Consider the following 16,317-nt stretch of genomic DNA (forward strand, 5'->3'; position numbering starts at 1 on the left):
CTCTGGGATCATGACCTGAGCCAAAGGCAGTGGCTTAACCAACTGATCCACTTAGGTGCCCCAGGGATCTCAATTATTCTAATATTGTTTCATCTTATGGTATCACTTAGATCTCGAATTCTCCCCTCATGGTTCATTAGTCGTTTATCTCTCTCTTTCTCAGGTTCTTTATTCTCCATTATTTGGTCTTCTGTATTACCAATTCTCTCTTCTACCTCATTCATCCTAGCAGTAAGAGCCTCCATTTTTTATTGCACCTCAGTAATAGCTTTTTTTAAAAATTTCAACTAAGTTAGATTTTAGTTCTTTTATTTCTCCAAAAAGGGATTTTTATCTCTCCAGGAAGCGATTCTCTAGTATTTTCCATGCTTTTTTTTGAGCCCAGCTAGCACCTTGGTAATCATCATTCTGATCTCTGGTTCTAACATCTTACTAATGTCTGAATTGATTAGGTCCCTAGCTGTTGGTACTCCTTGTGTTCTTTTTTTTTTTTTTTTTTTGAGGTGAGTTTTTCCACCTTTTCATTTTATCCAGATAAGAATAGATGAATGAGAGAACAAAATACTAACAGGGTAGCAACAACCCCCAGAAAAATATACACTAACCAAATTGGAAGAGACCCAAAACTGGGGGGTGGGGGAGAAGAAAAAAAAACATGTATATATATATTAGACTGCTGAAAAGAACAGAGCTACACACTTGATTTGGGGTGTTTTAAAGAAAGAAAAACTTACATATATACAAAAATAAGGGTAATCATGATGAAGGGATAGAATATGTCTGTAAAGATGAAAATTAAAAAAAAAATTCTAAAAAAGGAATTGATAAGAAGTAGTTGAAAAAAGAAAAAAAAGAGGAAAGAATACGATCAGGCTGGAGACTAGAACAAAGCCATGCACTAGATTTAGGGTATATTTTGATCTAGTAGAGGAAATTGTATCCCAAATTGTAAAGAAAAAAAAATCTTTACGTATACAAAAAAATAAGGTTAAATACAATGAAGGGATAAAATATAACTATAACAATGAAAATTTAAAAGGTTTTTAAAATGGTATTGATAAGATAAAATTGTTTAAAAATGTTAAAATAGGAAAGAGGAAAAAAATTAAAAGATAGAATAAGAAAAAATAAAATTTAAAAAATTTAACTTTGAAAGACTAAAAGATAATGGGAAAAAAACCATGAATTCTATGTGGTGCCTTCCCCTAGCTCTGGAGTTCCACAGTTCTCATTGATTGGTGAACTTGGTCTTGGCTCACTGATCTTGTTGATATTCTGGGGGAGGGGTCTGTTACTATGATGCTCAAATGTCTTTGCCCCAGATTGAATTGCACTACCCTTGCTGGGGGCCAGGCTAAGAAATCTGCTCGGGTTTGCTCTCTGGAGTTTTTGTTCCCTATAAGTTTTCCATAGAGCTTTCCTGTTTCCTGTTTTCCTGAACATCCTCCTTAGAGGATGGGAATGAAAATGGCAGCCTCCCAATTTCTAGCCCAGAGGAGATGAGAGCTCAGGCCCCACTCCTCAGTGTGCCCTCAGAGAAAAGCCATCAATCCCCCCCATCTCCCTGGTCTCTGGCCATGTTCCAAGATCACCCAGCCTGTGACGGAGCATTTCTATCTCTGGCACACTACCCGTTTGGAGTCTCCAAACCCAGCAGATTCCTGCAGAGTGCTTTCATGCTGCTCCTCCCAGAGGAAAAAGGAGGGGGTCTCCCCAGGTTTGCCACTTGTGGGGTCCCTGCTCGAAGAGCAGTGGTTCGACTGTGCCACGGATCACAGTTTAAGGTAACCCTGAGCTGAGAGCTCACTCCTCGGCTCTGTCTCTGTAGCTGGCTTCCTGCTCTGATACTTGGGAGCTCTGCTACACTCAGACACCCTTGATCATTCTGTGACCTGGCAGAACCTGAGACCAAACTGTCTCTGCAAGGGTTCTACTTCCCACTCAGCCTCTGGAGTAACGTCCCTCAATGGAGCAGACTTCTAAAAGTTCTAATTTTGTGCTCTGCTGCTCCACCGCTTGCCAGGAGCTGGCCCTCCTCCTGAGGTCTATCTTCCTGTATATCATTTTGGATTCACTTCTCCGCATGTCCTACCTTCCGGAAAGTGGTTGGTTTTCTGTTCTAGAGTTGCTGCTCTTCCTCTCTTCTATCTCCTGTTGAGTTTTTAGGTGTTCAGAATGGTTTTATAACTATGTAGCTGAACTCTTGGGACCTGATATTTCGGTCTCCTACTCCTCAGCCATCTTGCTCTGGAGGCCTTCTCTCCATCTTTTCTTTTTTTAAGATTTTATTTATTTATTTGAGAGAGAGACAATGAGAGAGAGCATGAGTGAGGAGAAGGTCAGAGGGAGAAGCAGACTCCCCATGGAGCTGGGAGCACTATGCAGGACTCGATCCCAGGACTCCGGGATCATGACCTGAGCCAAAGAGACAGTCATCCAACCAACTGAGCCACCCAGGCATCCCTTCTCTCCATCTTTTAACCTGACTCTAGCCTTTACTCTCTTCCTAAGCTAGATCCTAACCTCTATCCTGAACTCATAATAGCCGAGCTCATCTCTGAATACCTTGTCCACAACCTTCAGTCTATTCATGACTCCAACTTTAACCCTTATACCTGATCTCAAATCCATCCCAGAACCCAACCTTTACAACAATCTTGACTCTTGGTGGCGCCCTTCCCACAGACCCTCCGGAGTTCCTGGGAGAGCAAGTGTTTGTGGTGACTGCGGTGGAGCAGGGCGAGGCACTGCTGCCAGTGTCTGTATCTGCCAACCCTGCCCCTGAGGCCTTCAACTGGACCTTCCGTGGCTACCGCCTCAGCCCAGGTGCGTGGAGAGGCCACAGAAAGGGGTGCAGGTCTCCCGTACCGGAGAGACAGGCTCCTCACACTGATCTCCCCCAGCTGGTGGCCCGCGGCATCGCATCCTGTCTGGTGGAGCCCTGCAGCTATGGAATGTGACCCGCGCTGACGACGGCTTCTATCAGCTGCATTGCCAGAACTCGGAGGGCACCGCTGAAACTCTAGTGCGGCTGGATGTACACTGTGAGGCCCCATTATCAACCTAGGAAACTAAGGAGTTCTGGGAACCCCGCCCCCCTGCTAACCACACCCACTCAGGGACTCTTGCCCAATGTGGAGTCTCGTCTTGTGGAAGCTCTGCCTACCTAGGGATGTCCACTCATCCTGAAAGCCTCTCACTTTGGGATCCTCCACTGTGATGGAGTCATTCCCACTTTGGGAACCCTACCCACTAGAGAGACCTTACGTGGAATCTGCTCAGACAGGGGACCACCTACATGGGACTCAGTCTCATCAGGAAGCCCTGGGGTGCCTGGGCAGGTCAGTCAGCCAGGCATCTGACTTTTGATTTCAGCTCAGATCATGATCTCAGGGTCCTGAGATTGAGCCCTGGCTCCTCTGTGCTCAGGGTGGAGCCTGCTTAAGACTTCAGATTCTCTCTCCCTCTCCCTCTGCACACATGAGCTCTGTGTATGCAGGAGCTCTCTCCCTCTTTCTCTGTCTCTCAAAAAACAAACAAACAAAGGAGTGGGGAGGCACCTGGGTGGCTCAGGAGGTTAAGCCTTTGCCTTTGGCTCAGGTCATGATCTCAGGGTCCTCGGATCCAGCCCCACATCAGCCTCTCTGCTCAGCGGAGAGCCTACTTATCCCTCTCTCTCTCTGCCTGCCTCTCTGCCTACTTGTGATCTCTGTCTGTCAAATAAATAAATAAAATCTTAAAAAAAAAAGAAAGAAAGAAAGAAAGGAAGCCAAACCCACTGTGGAAGATCCACTTCCATACAATCCTGGAACTCCACCAGACCTCCTCTTGTCACCACAGAGGCGCAGTATGGTGGAGGGTGGGGGAATGCCTCACTAACCCTGAGAGCTTTACTCCAAGTGCTCTGCATAAAGGGCAGACTGCATACCTGTGACTTTCCTGAGCACCTCTAAGACACCTCTCCCACCTGGGGCCTTCTCCCACCATCATCTATCTGTATGGCACAAGTGCCTTCCCCAATTCCTTGCCTCTCCAGATGCTCCCACTATCCGAGCTCTCCAGGACCCAACTGAGGTGAATATTGGGGGTTCTGTGGACATAGTCTGCACCGTTGATGCCAATCCCATCCTTCCAGAGATGTTCAGCTGGGAGAGGCTGGTAAGGATCCAACCTTTGGTCAATGGAGGTGGGGGCTGGTGGATGTGGTTTCTTGACTGTGAGCTCCTTGGGGGGAGGGATCACAGCTATATGATCCTATATAATGATATATTTGTCGGGACATCCTCCAAGAACTAACTAACTGTTGAATTGCAGATGGATGGATGCATGAGTGGGTAGGTAAACAAATGAGTGGGTGGCAGGTGGATGGATAGGTAGGTAGATGGTACATAAATGGAGGGAAGAACATATGGACAAACAGACAAGTGAATGGATAAATGATGAATAGATGAGTGACTAAATAGTTGAATGAGAGAAATGAATAGATAAATTGACTAGATTAGAGGGTACATGGATAGATAAATACACCATTAGTAGGGCACCTGGGTGGCTCAGTGGGTTGAGCCTCTGCCTTTGGCTTGGGTCATGATCTCAGGGTCTTGGGATGAAGCCCCGCATCAGACTCTCTGCTCAGTGAGGAGCCTGCTTCCCCCTCTCTTTCTGCCTGCCTCTCTGCCTACTTGTGATCTCTCTTTCTGGCAAATAAATAAATAAATAAATAAAATATTTAAAAAAATAAGCCATCAGTGGAAAGATGTCTGTGAAAGAATGATGGATGGATGAATGGATGGATGCATGGGTCAATGGAGAGACGGATAAACAGTAGTAGTTAAATCAACTGATGAACATTTGCATGTACTTATGGGTATGTGCATGTATGAGTAAATAGAAGGGGTGAGTGGGTAGAGAGATGGAAGGGTGGATAGGTGGAAGGCAGAACAAAGATAAATGAATGGGTGAATGCACAAAAGGATGACGGAGAGGTAGATGAATGGATAGATAAATGAATAAATCAATGCAGAGATGGATGGTTAAATAGATGGTGGATGGGTAGATAGGTCATTCTGAGCATGAATGATTGGGTAAATTAATGGGTGAATAATTTTCTTGATTGGTGGATGAATGGATGGGCCCATGAATAAATGCGTGGATAGATGGATGGATGACTCAGGGAATGGAAAGATGGGGGAATGATTTCTTTGCTAGATCTGTGGAGGATGATTGTGTCTGGGAGAATAAAGATGGACCCAGTTTGGGGGAGAATGAGGCTGGGGCCAGACTTGATGGGGGGACCATCTCCTGTATCTTGTGCCTCAAGGGAGAAGAGGAGGAGGACCAGAGCCTGGAAGACATGGAGAAAATGTCAAAGGGAGCCACAGGGCGTCTTCGAATTCACCATGCCAAACTGGCCCAGGCTGGTGCTTACCAGTGCATTGTGGACAATGGAGTGGCACCTCCAGCCCGAGGACTGGTCCGACTTGTTGTCAGATGTGAGTAACACCCAAACTCTGATTTTAAGGCCTCCACTAAACTCACATATCTCATGTCCTTCCACATACCTCATTTGACCAGCAACCCCTTCTAGTTCCTCCCCAGGTGGAGCACCCCACTCCCCTAACTAAGGTGGCTGCAGCTGGAGACAGCACCAGTTCTGCCACCCTCCACTGTCGTGCCCGAGGTGTCCCCAACATCGTCTTCACTTGGACCAAAAATGGAGTCCCTCTGGATCTCCAGGATCCCAGGTGACTGAAGGCCTAGCCAGGGAGCACACTAGTCCTAACTTTGGTCCTCCAACCCCAGTTACCTTTCCTGAACCTCTGTCCCACTCCCCGCCCTAGGTACACAGAGCATACATACCACCAGGGTGGCATCCACAGCAGTCTCCTGACCATTGCCAACGTGTCTGCAGCCCAGGACTACGCCCTCTTCACTTGCACAGCCACCAACACCCTTGGCTCCGATCACACCAACATTCAACTCGTCAGCATCAGTATGGTGGGAGTGGGCTGTGAGGGTGTTGGGCAGATGCTCCCTGGGTCTATCTGCAAGTCTAGTTGGCCCAGAAAGGCAGTGTTCCCCAAACCTGAGAAGTGTTTATGAACGGAGATGGAGTTTTAGCCTGCCTTGAAAATACTAGTGGAGACTGGATCTTCAGGGAACCTCACAACAAGGAAAAGAAGTGGGGGATTATTGGCCCAAGTAATTAAAAAGTAGGTTGTCAGGAGTTGCTGGATTTAGGTTCAGCTATCATCAAGAACTATCTGACTCTTAGGTCTGCTTTTCTGTGTTGGTTTTATTCTAAGGCTCTTCATAGAGGCTGTGAGACTTCCCAGGGGAAATGGAATTTTTTTCTCTTCCTAACAGTGGTATGAAATTACTAGACTTATGATTTATTGGCTCTATTCAGGTCACATCCCACCCCTATACCAACCCTGTGGTCAGGGAAGGCGACATCCTGGTTGGCTTGGCTCAGTCATGTATCTCTCCTACAAGGAGTGGGGTCATTTCCATCAGAAGTACCTGGTCTGAGAATGTGGACAAGTGGTTTTCCAAAGGATACTCAGGGTTCTGCAACCAGAAGAAACAAGGAATGAATGTGACATAGGCACCAAAAAATTCACACAAGGAACGTATGTCACATACAGCCAGGGCTGATAATTGTCAAGTCTATTTGCAAATTTGCCTACATGCTAAAATTTATTTGTAACTCCCAAATCAATACTCCTGCTGCTTTCTTGGTCATTTGGGAATATGTACAGAGCAGATAAAAAAAATTGAGTCACCCAATGAACATATTTTCGGTTGGGTTAGAACAAGGTGACACTCTGCTTTCTTGCCCCAGCTTTCACACTATAAGGAAATGTCCTCTCTGTAGTCTATTTAGTCCCACATGTATTGCACTTTTGTGCTTTTTGTTAGTGATTTTGCTATTTAAAGTGGCCCTTAGCCATAGTGCTGATATGCTGTCTAGGGTTCCTAAGGATAGGGAGAAAACACTTCTGTTGGATAAGCTTCATTCCAACATGAATTGTAACACTGTTTGGCAATGAGCCAAACACTGTGAGCTCAATGTTAATGAATCAATAAGATACATTAAATAATGTGTCTTAAACAGAAACACACAAAAAAACAAGGTCATGTATTGATTGGTTGATGAAAATTTTGTGACGGGAGGTTCACAGGAACCTAACTGTATTTCCCCCAGAAGCAATGATTTGATGTTCTGTAATTCAGTGTTCATACCAACTTTATAGAACATAACCACCGCTAATTATAAGAATCGACTATATATTTAAAATCATTCTTAGAAAAACCTGGAAGGAATCTCCTTTTGTAGCCTCTGACTACTCCCCTCATCCTTTTCCTCAAAGGCCGCCCGGATCCCCCAACAGGATTAAAGGTTGTGAGCATGACCCCGTATTCAGTGGGGTTGGAATGGAAACCTGGCTTTGATGGGGGTTTGCCACAGAGGTTCCAGATCAGGTGGGTCCCCGTCAGGGCAGGAAGAGATGGAAGCCAGCAGGGTTGGGGCACCTCCCCGAATGACTACTCTCCTTTTCATGCAGATATGAGGCACTGGAGACTTCAGGGTTCCTCTATGTGGATGTCCTACCACCCGAGGCCACCACCTTCACCCTGACTGGACTGCAGCCCTCTACACGATACAGAATCTGGCTGCTGGCCAGCAATGCCCTAGGGGACAGCGGAGTAACTGACAAGGGGTCCCAGATCACTATCACAACCCCAGGTGGGAAGGGACAATCTTGAGCAGGTTGCAGAGCTCCTCAGGGGACTTATGAAGTGATACAGGGATGTAGATACTCTTCCCTTTTTATAGATGAAGAAACTGAAGACCAAAATGCTAAGCAAAGTGCTGAGGCTCCCACAGCTAGAAGGAGGTAAAGATGAGACTGGAACTCAGGCAGATGAACTCCAGGAACCAGTTTTTAGCCACTAAATGATTCTGTCTGAATGTGGTTAATGAGAAGGGGAAATTAGAAAAATGTTTGTATTCAATGGAAGGAAAACATGGAAATTGTGGGGTGCAGCTAAAGCAGTGTGAGCAGGACATTTACAACATTAAGTACTCGTTTAAATTTTTAAAAAGGTTTCAGACTGATGCTTAATTTCCATCTTAAGAAATTTAAAAAAGAAGAGTAAATTAAACCCAAGGCAAACAGAAGGGAGGAAATAATAAAGAACAAAAATCAATGAACTAGAAAACAGAAAAACCATAAAGAAAAATCAATGAGAACTAAAGCTGTTGCTTTGAAAATGTCAAATAACTTTTATAAAGCAAATCAAGGTGAAAAAGAGAGAAGACACAACTATACCCGTATCAGGAACAAAGGGGGCATTACTACTAATCCTACAGGCATTAAGGGGAAGTTAGGGATAATTACGGGCAACCTGATGCCAATAAATTCAGCAACTTTGATGAAAGGGACAAATTCCTTCATATGACTAATGAGAACACTTGAGTGGCTCATCACACAAAGGCTGGTTTAGGTCCCAAGCCCTGCTGCTTCCTAATCATGAGACCCTGGGCAAGTTACTTAACATTTTCGAGCCTCAGTGTCTAAAGATAAGGTATCTCAGATATCTGTGCCTGTTACTGAAAGTAAGGTCTCTCTCAGTCAGTTGTGAGGATTAAATAAATTAATCTAGGGGCGCCTGGGTGGCTCAGTGGTTTAAGCCTCTGCCTTTCAGCTCAGGTCGTGATCTCAGGGTCCTGGGATCGAGCCCCGCATCAGGCTCTCTGCTCAGCAGGGAGCCTGCTTTCCCCCCTCTCTCTGCCTGCCTCTCTGCCTACTTGTGATCTCTGTCAAATAAATAAATAAAAATCTTTAAACAAAAACAAAAATAAATAAATAAATAAATCTATCTACAGTGCTTAGAATGGGGACTCGAATAAAATAAGTGCTATGTAAATATTGATTTAAAGAAACTTCTGTTTACTTTGCCCCATTAAAGCTCCCTCTTTCTGTCTTTCCCTTCCTTACAGAGCAGCCTTCTTCCTAATGAAAGTAAGGAACTTCATCCTTTCCTCCTCTTTCTTTCACCCATTACCATCTTCCCTCTAAATACTAAAGCATGAGCACACTCATTTACTTGCTCTAGAACTAATACCTCAATTAAGACATTCTGAGGGCCCAGCATCTTTTTTGGTCAACCTCCAACATTGATAATTTGGGTAAAAGGGATCTTCCATACCATAAAGCACTCATCAACGATAATCATCATCTTCATCATCATTATTATTATTGGCATTAGAATGGCTATTAATAGTATTGCCATTATTATCAGCAATTTGCAGGCCTCTTTGAAGTAGTCCTAAGAAGCCATAAGTCAGTACCTCAAAATGGGTTGAAAAGCTTAATAGGAAACTGTGAAATATTTAAGGCTTACCCAGATTCTTGGTGTTAATTCACAATCACTGTATCTACCCCCACCCCCAGGTCTAGACCAGCCTTCTGGAGAGCCTGACCACCAGCTGCCCACAGAGCAGCCTGAAGGTAAGTTTTCAATCCCTTGAATATTCCTCTCTCCCCTGAGGATGGAGCCTTCTGGTTTCCAACCCCACCAGCTCTGTATGTGGCCACAGCCGCTTAAGACTTAGCTCTGTCCAGGGCGCCTGGGTGGCTCAGTGGATTAAAGCCTCTGCCTTCGGCTCAGGTCATGATCCCAGGGTCCTGGGATGGAGTCCTGCATCAGGCTCTCTGCTCAGCAGGTAGCCTGCTTCTCTGTCTCTCTCTGCCTGCCTCTCTGCCTACTTATGATCTCTGTCTGTCAAATAAATAAATAAAATCTTAAAAAAAAAAAAAGACTTAGCTCTGTCCCTAAGCTCTTTCTCTTTCTGGATGTGACACACTTTCTCTCTGCTTAATGCAGTTTAATACTGAAAGAATTAGCTGATTCTATGCCCTGTGCAGAGCCTGTATCAGTTGGCTTAAAAAGAGAGAGATAGAGAGAGAGAGAGAGATTCATTTATTTATATTAGAGAGAGAGAGCAAGCAAGCAGGGAGAGGGAAAATCAGAGAATCTTAAGCAGATTCCCCACTAAGCATGGAACCAGAGGTGGGGGCCTGAGGCAGAACCCCACACAGGGCTGAGACAGGTCTGGACATGGGCAGTCGTGGAGCCCTAAGCAGTACTCGATCTCACGACCCTGAGATCAGGGCCTGAGCTGAAACCAAGAGTCAGATACTTAACTGACTGCACCACCCAAGTGCTCCTTTACATTTGGCTTTTGATGCAAAATCAACCACTTCAAACATGGGCACTTATAATAACAACCATAGTTTCTCTTGATTCTATGAGTGGCTGAACAGTTCTGGTCTGGGATAAAGGTAGCTGGATGTGCGGCTGGGACCGGTTGATCTAGGAGGTCTCCTCCTCACATATCTAACAATTTGGTTCTTGGTTGGGACAATGGAGATAGCTGGGCCACATGTCTCTCCTTGACTTGTTCACATGGAGGTGGTCAGAGGAATCCCAAGAGCAGCAGGACTGGGCAAACACTTTCAAGCTCCTGATTCTGTCACATTTGATATTGTTTTATGGGCTGAAACAAGTGACATGTCTCAACTCAGACTCATTGTGTAAGGGGACTACTCAAGAGTATAGATACAGGGGCGCCTGGGTGGCTCAGTGGGTTAAAGCCTCTACCTTCGGCTCAGGTCGTGATCCCGGGGTCCTGGGATCAAGCTGACGTCGGGCTCTCTGCTCGCCAGGGAGCCTGCTTCCCATCTCTCTCTGCCTGCCTCTCTGCCTACTTGTGATCTCTGTCTGTCAAATAAATAAACAAATATCTTAAAAAAAAAAAAAAGAGTGTGGTTACAGGGAGAGAATTAGGACCATTTTGCTAACAATTCCCCTTCAAAGCCTGAGAAGAAGGTTGCAAGTGACAGAAATTCAGCTGTTGTGCGCAATAAAAAGAATTGCTTGGCTGGTGAGGTTGAAAACTTCAATAGGTGCTCATGATTTTCACGAAGGACCTATTTCTCACTCTCTCTCAACTTTGCCTTCATCGCTGATGGCTTCCTTCTCAGATTCTTTCATCAAGAGGGCAAAGAAGTACCTATGCTACTCCACATACCTTCAACTTTGTTCCACTTCTCAGCAGCCAGCACAGAAGTGTCCTAAATGTTCTGGCAAAAATCTACGTTGGGCCAAATGCTGGATGGGTCTGAACTGATCACTGCAGAAAGAGGAATGGGTGCTCTTAGCAGCTAGGGAGGTCCACATGTCCTCTATGGAGATCTATGGGAATATACAGCCCAAGAGTGAAGAAGGGGTTATTTCCTCCAAGGAAAATGAGTGCTGTTAGCGGAAGATGGGGAGATGGATGCTGAGCAGATGTCTGCTTAGAAGGATTTAGTCTTGTCCTTAGGGATATGGCAAAGGACTCCAATATTACCTTGAATGGAAGTTTGTGCAAAGGGGAAGTCATTTGAGAAGAAAATCAGTTGAGAAGACAGGACATTTAGGACAGACATTTGACTCTTCCAAAGCTTAGGGATGTGGCTTTAGCTCAGTGATTCTGGAAACAACTCCACTGGTTAGTTTGTGTGGCTGAGGGGTCCAATACCAGGGTCTATGGTTGATGGGCAAGGCTGAAAACATGGGAAGAGGTCTTGAACGCCCAGCTGGAGCTCCTACCTCAGGCTACACACAGGGCTCACGCAAAGATAGGAATCACTGTTAGTGGTTTGACTTTTGAAAGAAGCCACCTGCCCTGAGGTGGCAAGAAGGAGTGACTTGGAAATCTCTGCCCATGTCCTTCCTTGACCTATGAAGAAGGGCTTTGCTTAGTCAGAATTGGGCTTTCTCAGAGAATGCTCCTTAGGGCCTAGAGCCAATTGTTTTGGGTTCACTGGAGATATGTTCTTCCCCCAGGACCCCCAGGGCTGCCCCTGCTGCCTGTGCTGTTTGCTGTTGGGGGTCTTTTGCTGCTTTCTAACATCTCCTGTGTTGGGGGATTCCTCTGGCGGCGGAGACTGAGGCGTCTTGCTGAAGGTGAGGAGAGACCATTCTTCCTCTACAGGGATATTGGCCCAACGGTGACAGAGAGCCCTGGGGCTGCTCCGTATTAGTCTCCCAGGGCCTGTTGGCCAGAGGAAGGGTGTCTCTGATCCCTTTTTACCTACTTTCCTCAGGCATCTCAGAGAAGACAGAGGCAGGGTAAGTGGGAATATTTTTCTGTAAGAAAGGCTCTGAGGAAGGAGGTTTGGGGATGAGAGGTGTCAGAGTCAACACCCAGCTGCCCTCCATATCTCTGTCCTGGAAGGTCGGAGGATGACCGAGTCAGGAATGAATACGAGGACAGCCAGTGGACTGGAGACAGGGACACGCGAAGCTCCACGGTGAGTGGGGATAGTCTCAAAAGTTCTGCTGACAGGGAACTGCAGACTAACATTCTGTTATTAACTTCAGGGTAATCGCAGTCTTTCCTGGGAACTATGGAGCCAGAGGATAGAAAAGATTTTATCTGTGTTTTTTTTGTGTGTGTGTGTGTGGGGGGGGGCTGTTGACAGGTTAGCACAATGGATGTAGAGCCATATTACCACTCCATGAAGAACTTCAGCCCCCAGCTACCACCAACACTGGAGGAGGTATCTTATCCCCGAGGTGAGTCATGACCATATCAGAACTCCCTCTGCTCATAGATACCCCTGACATCTGGACAGGTGCCCTGATCATCCCTTCCAACTCCAGGTTTCACACATCTTGAAGAGGAAGATATGGCTTTTCCTGGACACCTGTATGATGAGGTGGAAAGACTGTATGCCCCAACTGGAGCCTGGCGACCCCTCTACGATGAAGTACCAATGGTGAGGTGATTTGTATCAGCAGAAGTCTTTCCTGGCTAGTGGTAGAAACCCACCTCCTACTGTTCATATTAGTTAAGGGTAAGCTAGACACCATAGCACAAAAGCCTGGCTATGATCCTATTTCCTCTCACATGGCAATCAGAGGTGAATGACCCTGTTGCACATGGTTATTCCAGAACTCAACTTCTTTCCACTGCGTTCCTCTGCCATCCTCTAGTGCATTGTTCAAGTTTGCATAGATAGGCTAGTTCACTGTGGGTTTCAACTGGTGGGAGAGGGAAAAAGAGAGTGTGGTGAAGGTACAACCCTGGCTTATGGGCCCAGGCCCAGACATGGTTCACTCTACTCCTTCCCTGATGAAAACACAGTCAAATAGTCACACCTAACTGTAAAGGAGACTAAGAAATATAGTCCATCTTTGCAGCTGTATGCCTCACCAAACTTCTATTACCAAGGAAGAAGGAAGCTATGCATTCTGCTGGATAATTAGCCTTCTCCACTACACTGGTTAAGCAGACAGATATAGAGAAATACATCTTTAGCCCACTCAATTGAAAAGTCAAGGAACAAAATAGACTCCAGGCTGTACCCAGATGGACCCAGTTTCCTCCCTAGAGATGTCCTTAGAAAATGCAGATTTGTATCCTATTAGACTGGTAACCTCCAGAGCAAGAGAGTGTCTCTTTTCCAATAGCTCTAAAGTTCCAGAGCTCACACTCTATTAGTCTAGCTTTGGTCACATATTTATTGCTGGACGACTGAGGCAGGGGAAAGACTGTGCTAATCAGACAGGTCAGGACTGGTGTCCAGCTATGGCATGAGTGAGTAGGGGCCATCCACTGGACTGAGTAAGAGAGGAACAGAGAGTCCGAGGGAAGTGAGGATGGTGACTGGGCAAGGCGATAACAACGGACCCTTTGTCTATCAACAACCTCCACCTACTGTAAGGGGGGTAGCACAGAACGCTTGACTTTCTGTGTGGCCTTAGCTGATGCTTTGGGATCTCTGGGCCAAGGATTTCCCTCTGTAGCTCTGTCCCAGATGGTGCACTGTTCTCACAATCGTGGGGGGAAAATGGGCATTACAATGCTGTCCGTGGTGCTGAACCACACATGCCCTCTGAAGCGGAGATGCAGTCTGCACACTTTCTCTGTAAAGGTCCAGAGAGTAAATCCTTTGGGCATTGCAGGACATGCTGTCCTCTTCGAAACTACTCAGCTCAGCTGCTGTCATGTAAAAGCAGCCACAGATAGTACATAAGTGAAAAAGTGTGGCTCAGTTCCAAGAAAACTTGATTTTTAGACACTGAAATTTGAACTTCATATAATTTTCATATGTCATAAATATTCTTCATTTGATATTTTACCACCAATTAAAATATGTAAAACCATTCTTATCCCCAGGCAGTATGAAAACAAGCAGCAGGCTGTATTTGGCCCATGGACAAATCAGCTCTAAAGTTTGCTGAGCTAAAACAACTCTTTCCTCTGAATCCTAGGGCAAAGCACATCCCCAGTAAAGACCTCTCTACATGGTCATTTTTGTCTTCTATTTTGATGAAAATTTTGAAATTTATAGGATGAACAGAATCTTGACTCACATTCCACTCCAATTCCCTATATCATGCACTTTTAAAAGTTTCATATTTCTTTTTTTTTTTTTTAAGATTTTATTTATTTGACAGAAATCACAAGTAGATGGAGAGGCAGGCAGAGAGAGAGAGAGGGAAGCAGGCTCCCCGCTGAGCAGAGAGCCCGATGCGGGACTCGATCCCAGGGCCCTGAGATCATGACCCGAGATGAAGGCAGCGGCCTAACCCACTGAGCCACCCAGGCGCCCAAAAGTTTCATATTTCTGATATTTAAATTATTTTTCTGACAGAAATCATGAGTTATCTTAGAATTGCTTAAAAATAACTAGTTAGTGAGGTTAGGAGGTGAAAAAAGATGGAGATATAGATAAACCAAGATCGACCAAGAGTTGATATTGTTGAGGTTAGGTGATGGATACAGGGAGGTTCATGATGGAAGCTCACTATAATTGCTCTCCTCTTTGTATTTGTTGGATCCTCCCATAATTAGAAACTAAAACTTTTTTTTTTTTTTTTTTTTTTTGGAAGTTGAGAGGGAGTGTGTATCCTTCCTAGAGCTGTAATGATGACCCACAGGGCATCTTTCTATGGTTCCAACTCCACCTTTGCTTGTCAGGGCCCCTGCGACCCCTGCTGGCCTGGGGAGACATATGAGGACTCAAGAGGAATCTATGATCGGGTGGCAGGAGACTTGGATCCTATGGAACCTGATTCTCTCCCCTTTGAGCTGAGGGGACATCTGGTGTGAGAGCCTTCTCAACACCCCTTTCCTACACCAGCAGGACACAATATTCCAATGGCCCTTTTTGCTCCAACATTGGCTGAGCTTGTTAAGTGGGCTCCACAAGACACAAAGGGACAGGACTATTTTCAGGAGAGTTGTGTGTAAGTGACAGCGGATGATTCAAGCTGGTGTCAACAAAACTCGTATAAATAAGCCAGCTCTGGGAACTGACTTTAGAAACTAAACTTCTCCAATGGGAAACAATGAATCGTAAAGACATCTCAATAATGAAACGCTATTCTAGGGTCTTTATACTTTTTAATAGTCCAATTTTCAAAACTTGGCAAAGATATATTAAAAATAGTTCATTTTGAGTTACACTACACCCGAGATAGCTAATAATAAGTGGAATTTGTGAGCCATTGTTATATCCTGCTTGTCTTGTTATTTTCCACAGGTATCTAAAATATGATGTATAAACTATGACACACATGTAAACATAAATAGACTCTACAGAAAAAGACAATAAACAAGCTAGACACAAAAGACTGCACATTGTATTATTTCATTTTATAGAAATTCTAAAGCAGGCAAAGCTAATTTAAGGTGACAGAGCAGATCAGTGGTTGCCTGGGGCCATGAGAAGGGAATTGACTGCAAAAGGTCACAACAGAACTTTTGAGGGGTGAAGGAAATGTTCTACATCATGATTATGTTTGTGGTTTCATAGGTCTAAGCTGGGGCGCCTGGGTGGCTCAGTGGGTTAAATCCTCTGCCTTTGGCTCAGGTCATGATCTCAGGGTCCTGGGATTGAGCCCTGCATCACATTGGGCTCGCTGCTCAGCAGGGACCCTGCTTCCTCCTCTCTCTCTGCCTGCCTCTCTGCCTACTTGTGATCTCTCGCTGTCAAATAAATAAATAAAATCTTTAAAAAAAAAAACGATTTGTCAAAGCTCATTGAACTGTACACTTATGATGGGGTTTTATGGTATATAAATTATACTTCAGTAAAGATGATTTGTAAAACAGCCTTAATAATTAAGCATCCCAGCAAGATAATGCTTATTGTTTATATTGAATAGCAGAAAAACTGAGAGATCTGCCGATTTTCATGGAGAACAGAGTATAGTTAAGTATAATCTTCATTTAGGTCTCCACTTCTACTTGAT

General features: G+C 45.0%; 1 protein-coding gene across 1 annotated transcript in view; it reads left to right on the forward strand.

The window, feature by feature from the left end:
- NPHS1 (NPHS1 adhesion molecule, nephrin) overlaps positions 1-15,696 on the forward strand; it is a 28,493-nt gene extending 12,797 nt beyond the window's left edge. The window contains exons 15-29 of the mRNA XM_059382290.1: positions 2,686-2,826; positions 2,904-3,044; positions 4,037-4,158; positions 5,318-5,489; positions 5,585-5,741; positions 5,838-5,989; positions 7,371-7,482; positions 7,566-7,747; positions 9,459-9,515; positions 11,899-12,018; positions 12,159-12,183; positions 12,290-12,365; positions 12,537-12,630; positions 12,718-12,833; positions 15,041-15,696. Of these exons, the coding sequence (XP_059238273.1) occupies positions 2,686-2,826; positions 2,904-3,044; positions 4,037-4,158; positions 5,318-5,489; positions 5,585-5,741; positions 5,838-5,989; positions 7,371-7,482; positions 7,566-7,747; positions 9,459-9,515; positions 11,899-12,018; positions 12,159-12,183; positions 12,290-12,365; positions 12,537-12,630; positions 12,718-12,833; positions 15,041-15,172 (1,799 nt within the window). The 3' untranslated portion in view covers positions 15,173-15,696. The remainder of the gene's footprint in view (positions 1-2,685; positions 2,827-2,903; positions 3,045-4,036; positions 4,159-5,317; positions 5,490-5,584; positions 5,742-5,837; positions 5,990-7,370; positions 7,483-7,565; positions 7,748-9,458; positions 9,516-11,898; positions 12,019-12,158; positions 12,184-12,289; positions 12,366-12,536; positions 12,631-12,717; positions 12,834-15,040) is intronic.
- Positions 15,697-16,317: the final 621 nt, after the last annotated feature.

This window comes from Mustela nigripes, chromosome 17, assembly GCF_022355385.1.
Source record: "Mustela nigripes isolate SB6536 chromosome 17, MUSNIG.SB6536, whole genome shotgun sequence".
NCBI classification, from domain to species: Eukaryota; Metazoa; Chordata; class Mammalia; order Carnivora; family Mustelidae; genus Mustela; species Mustela nigripes.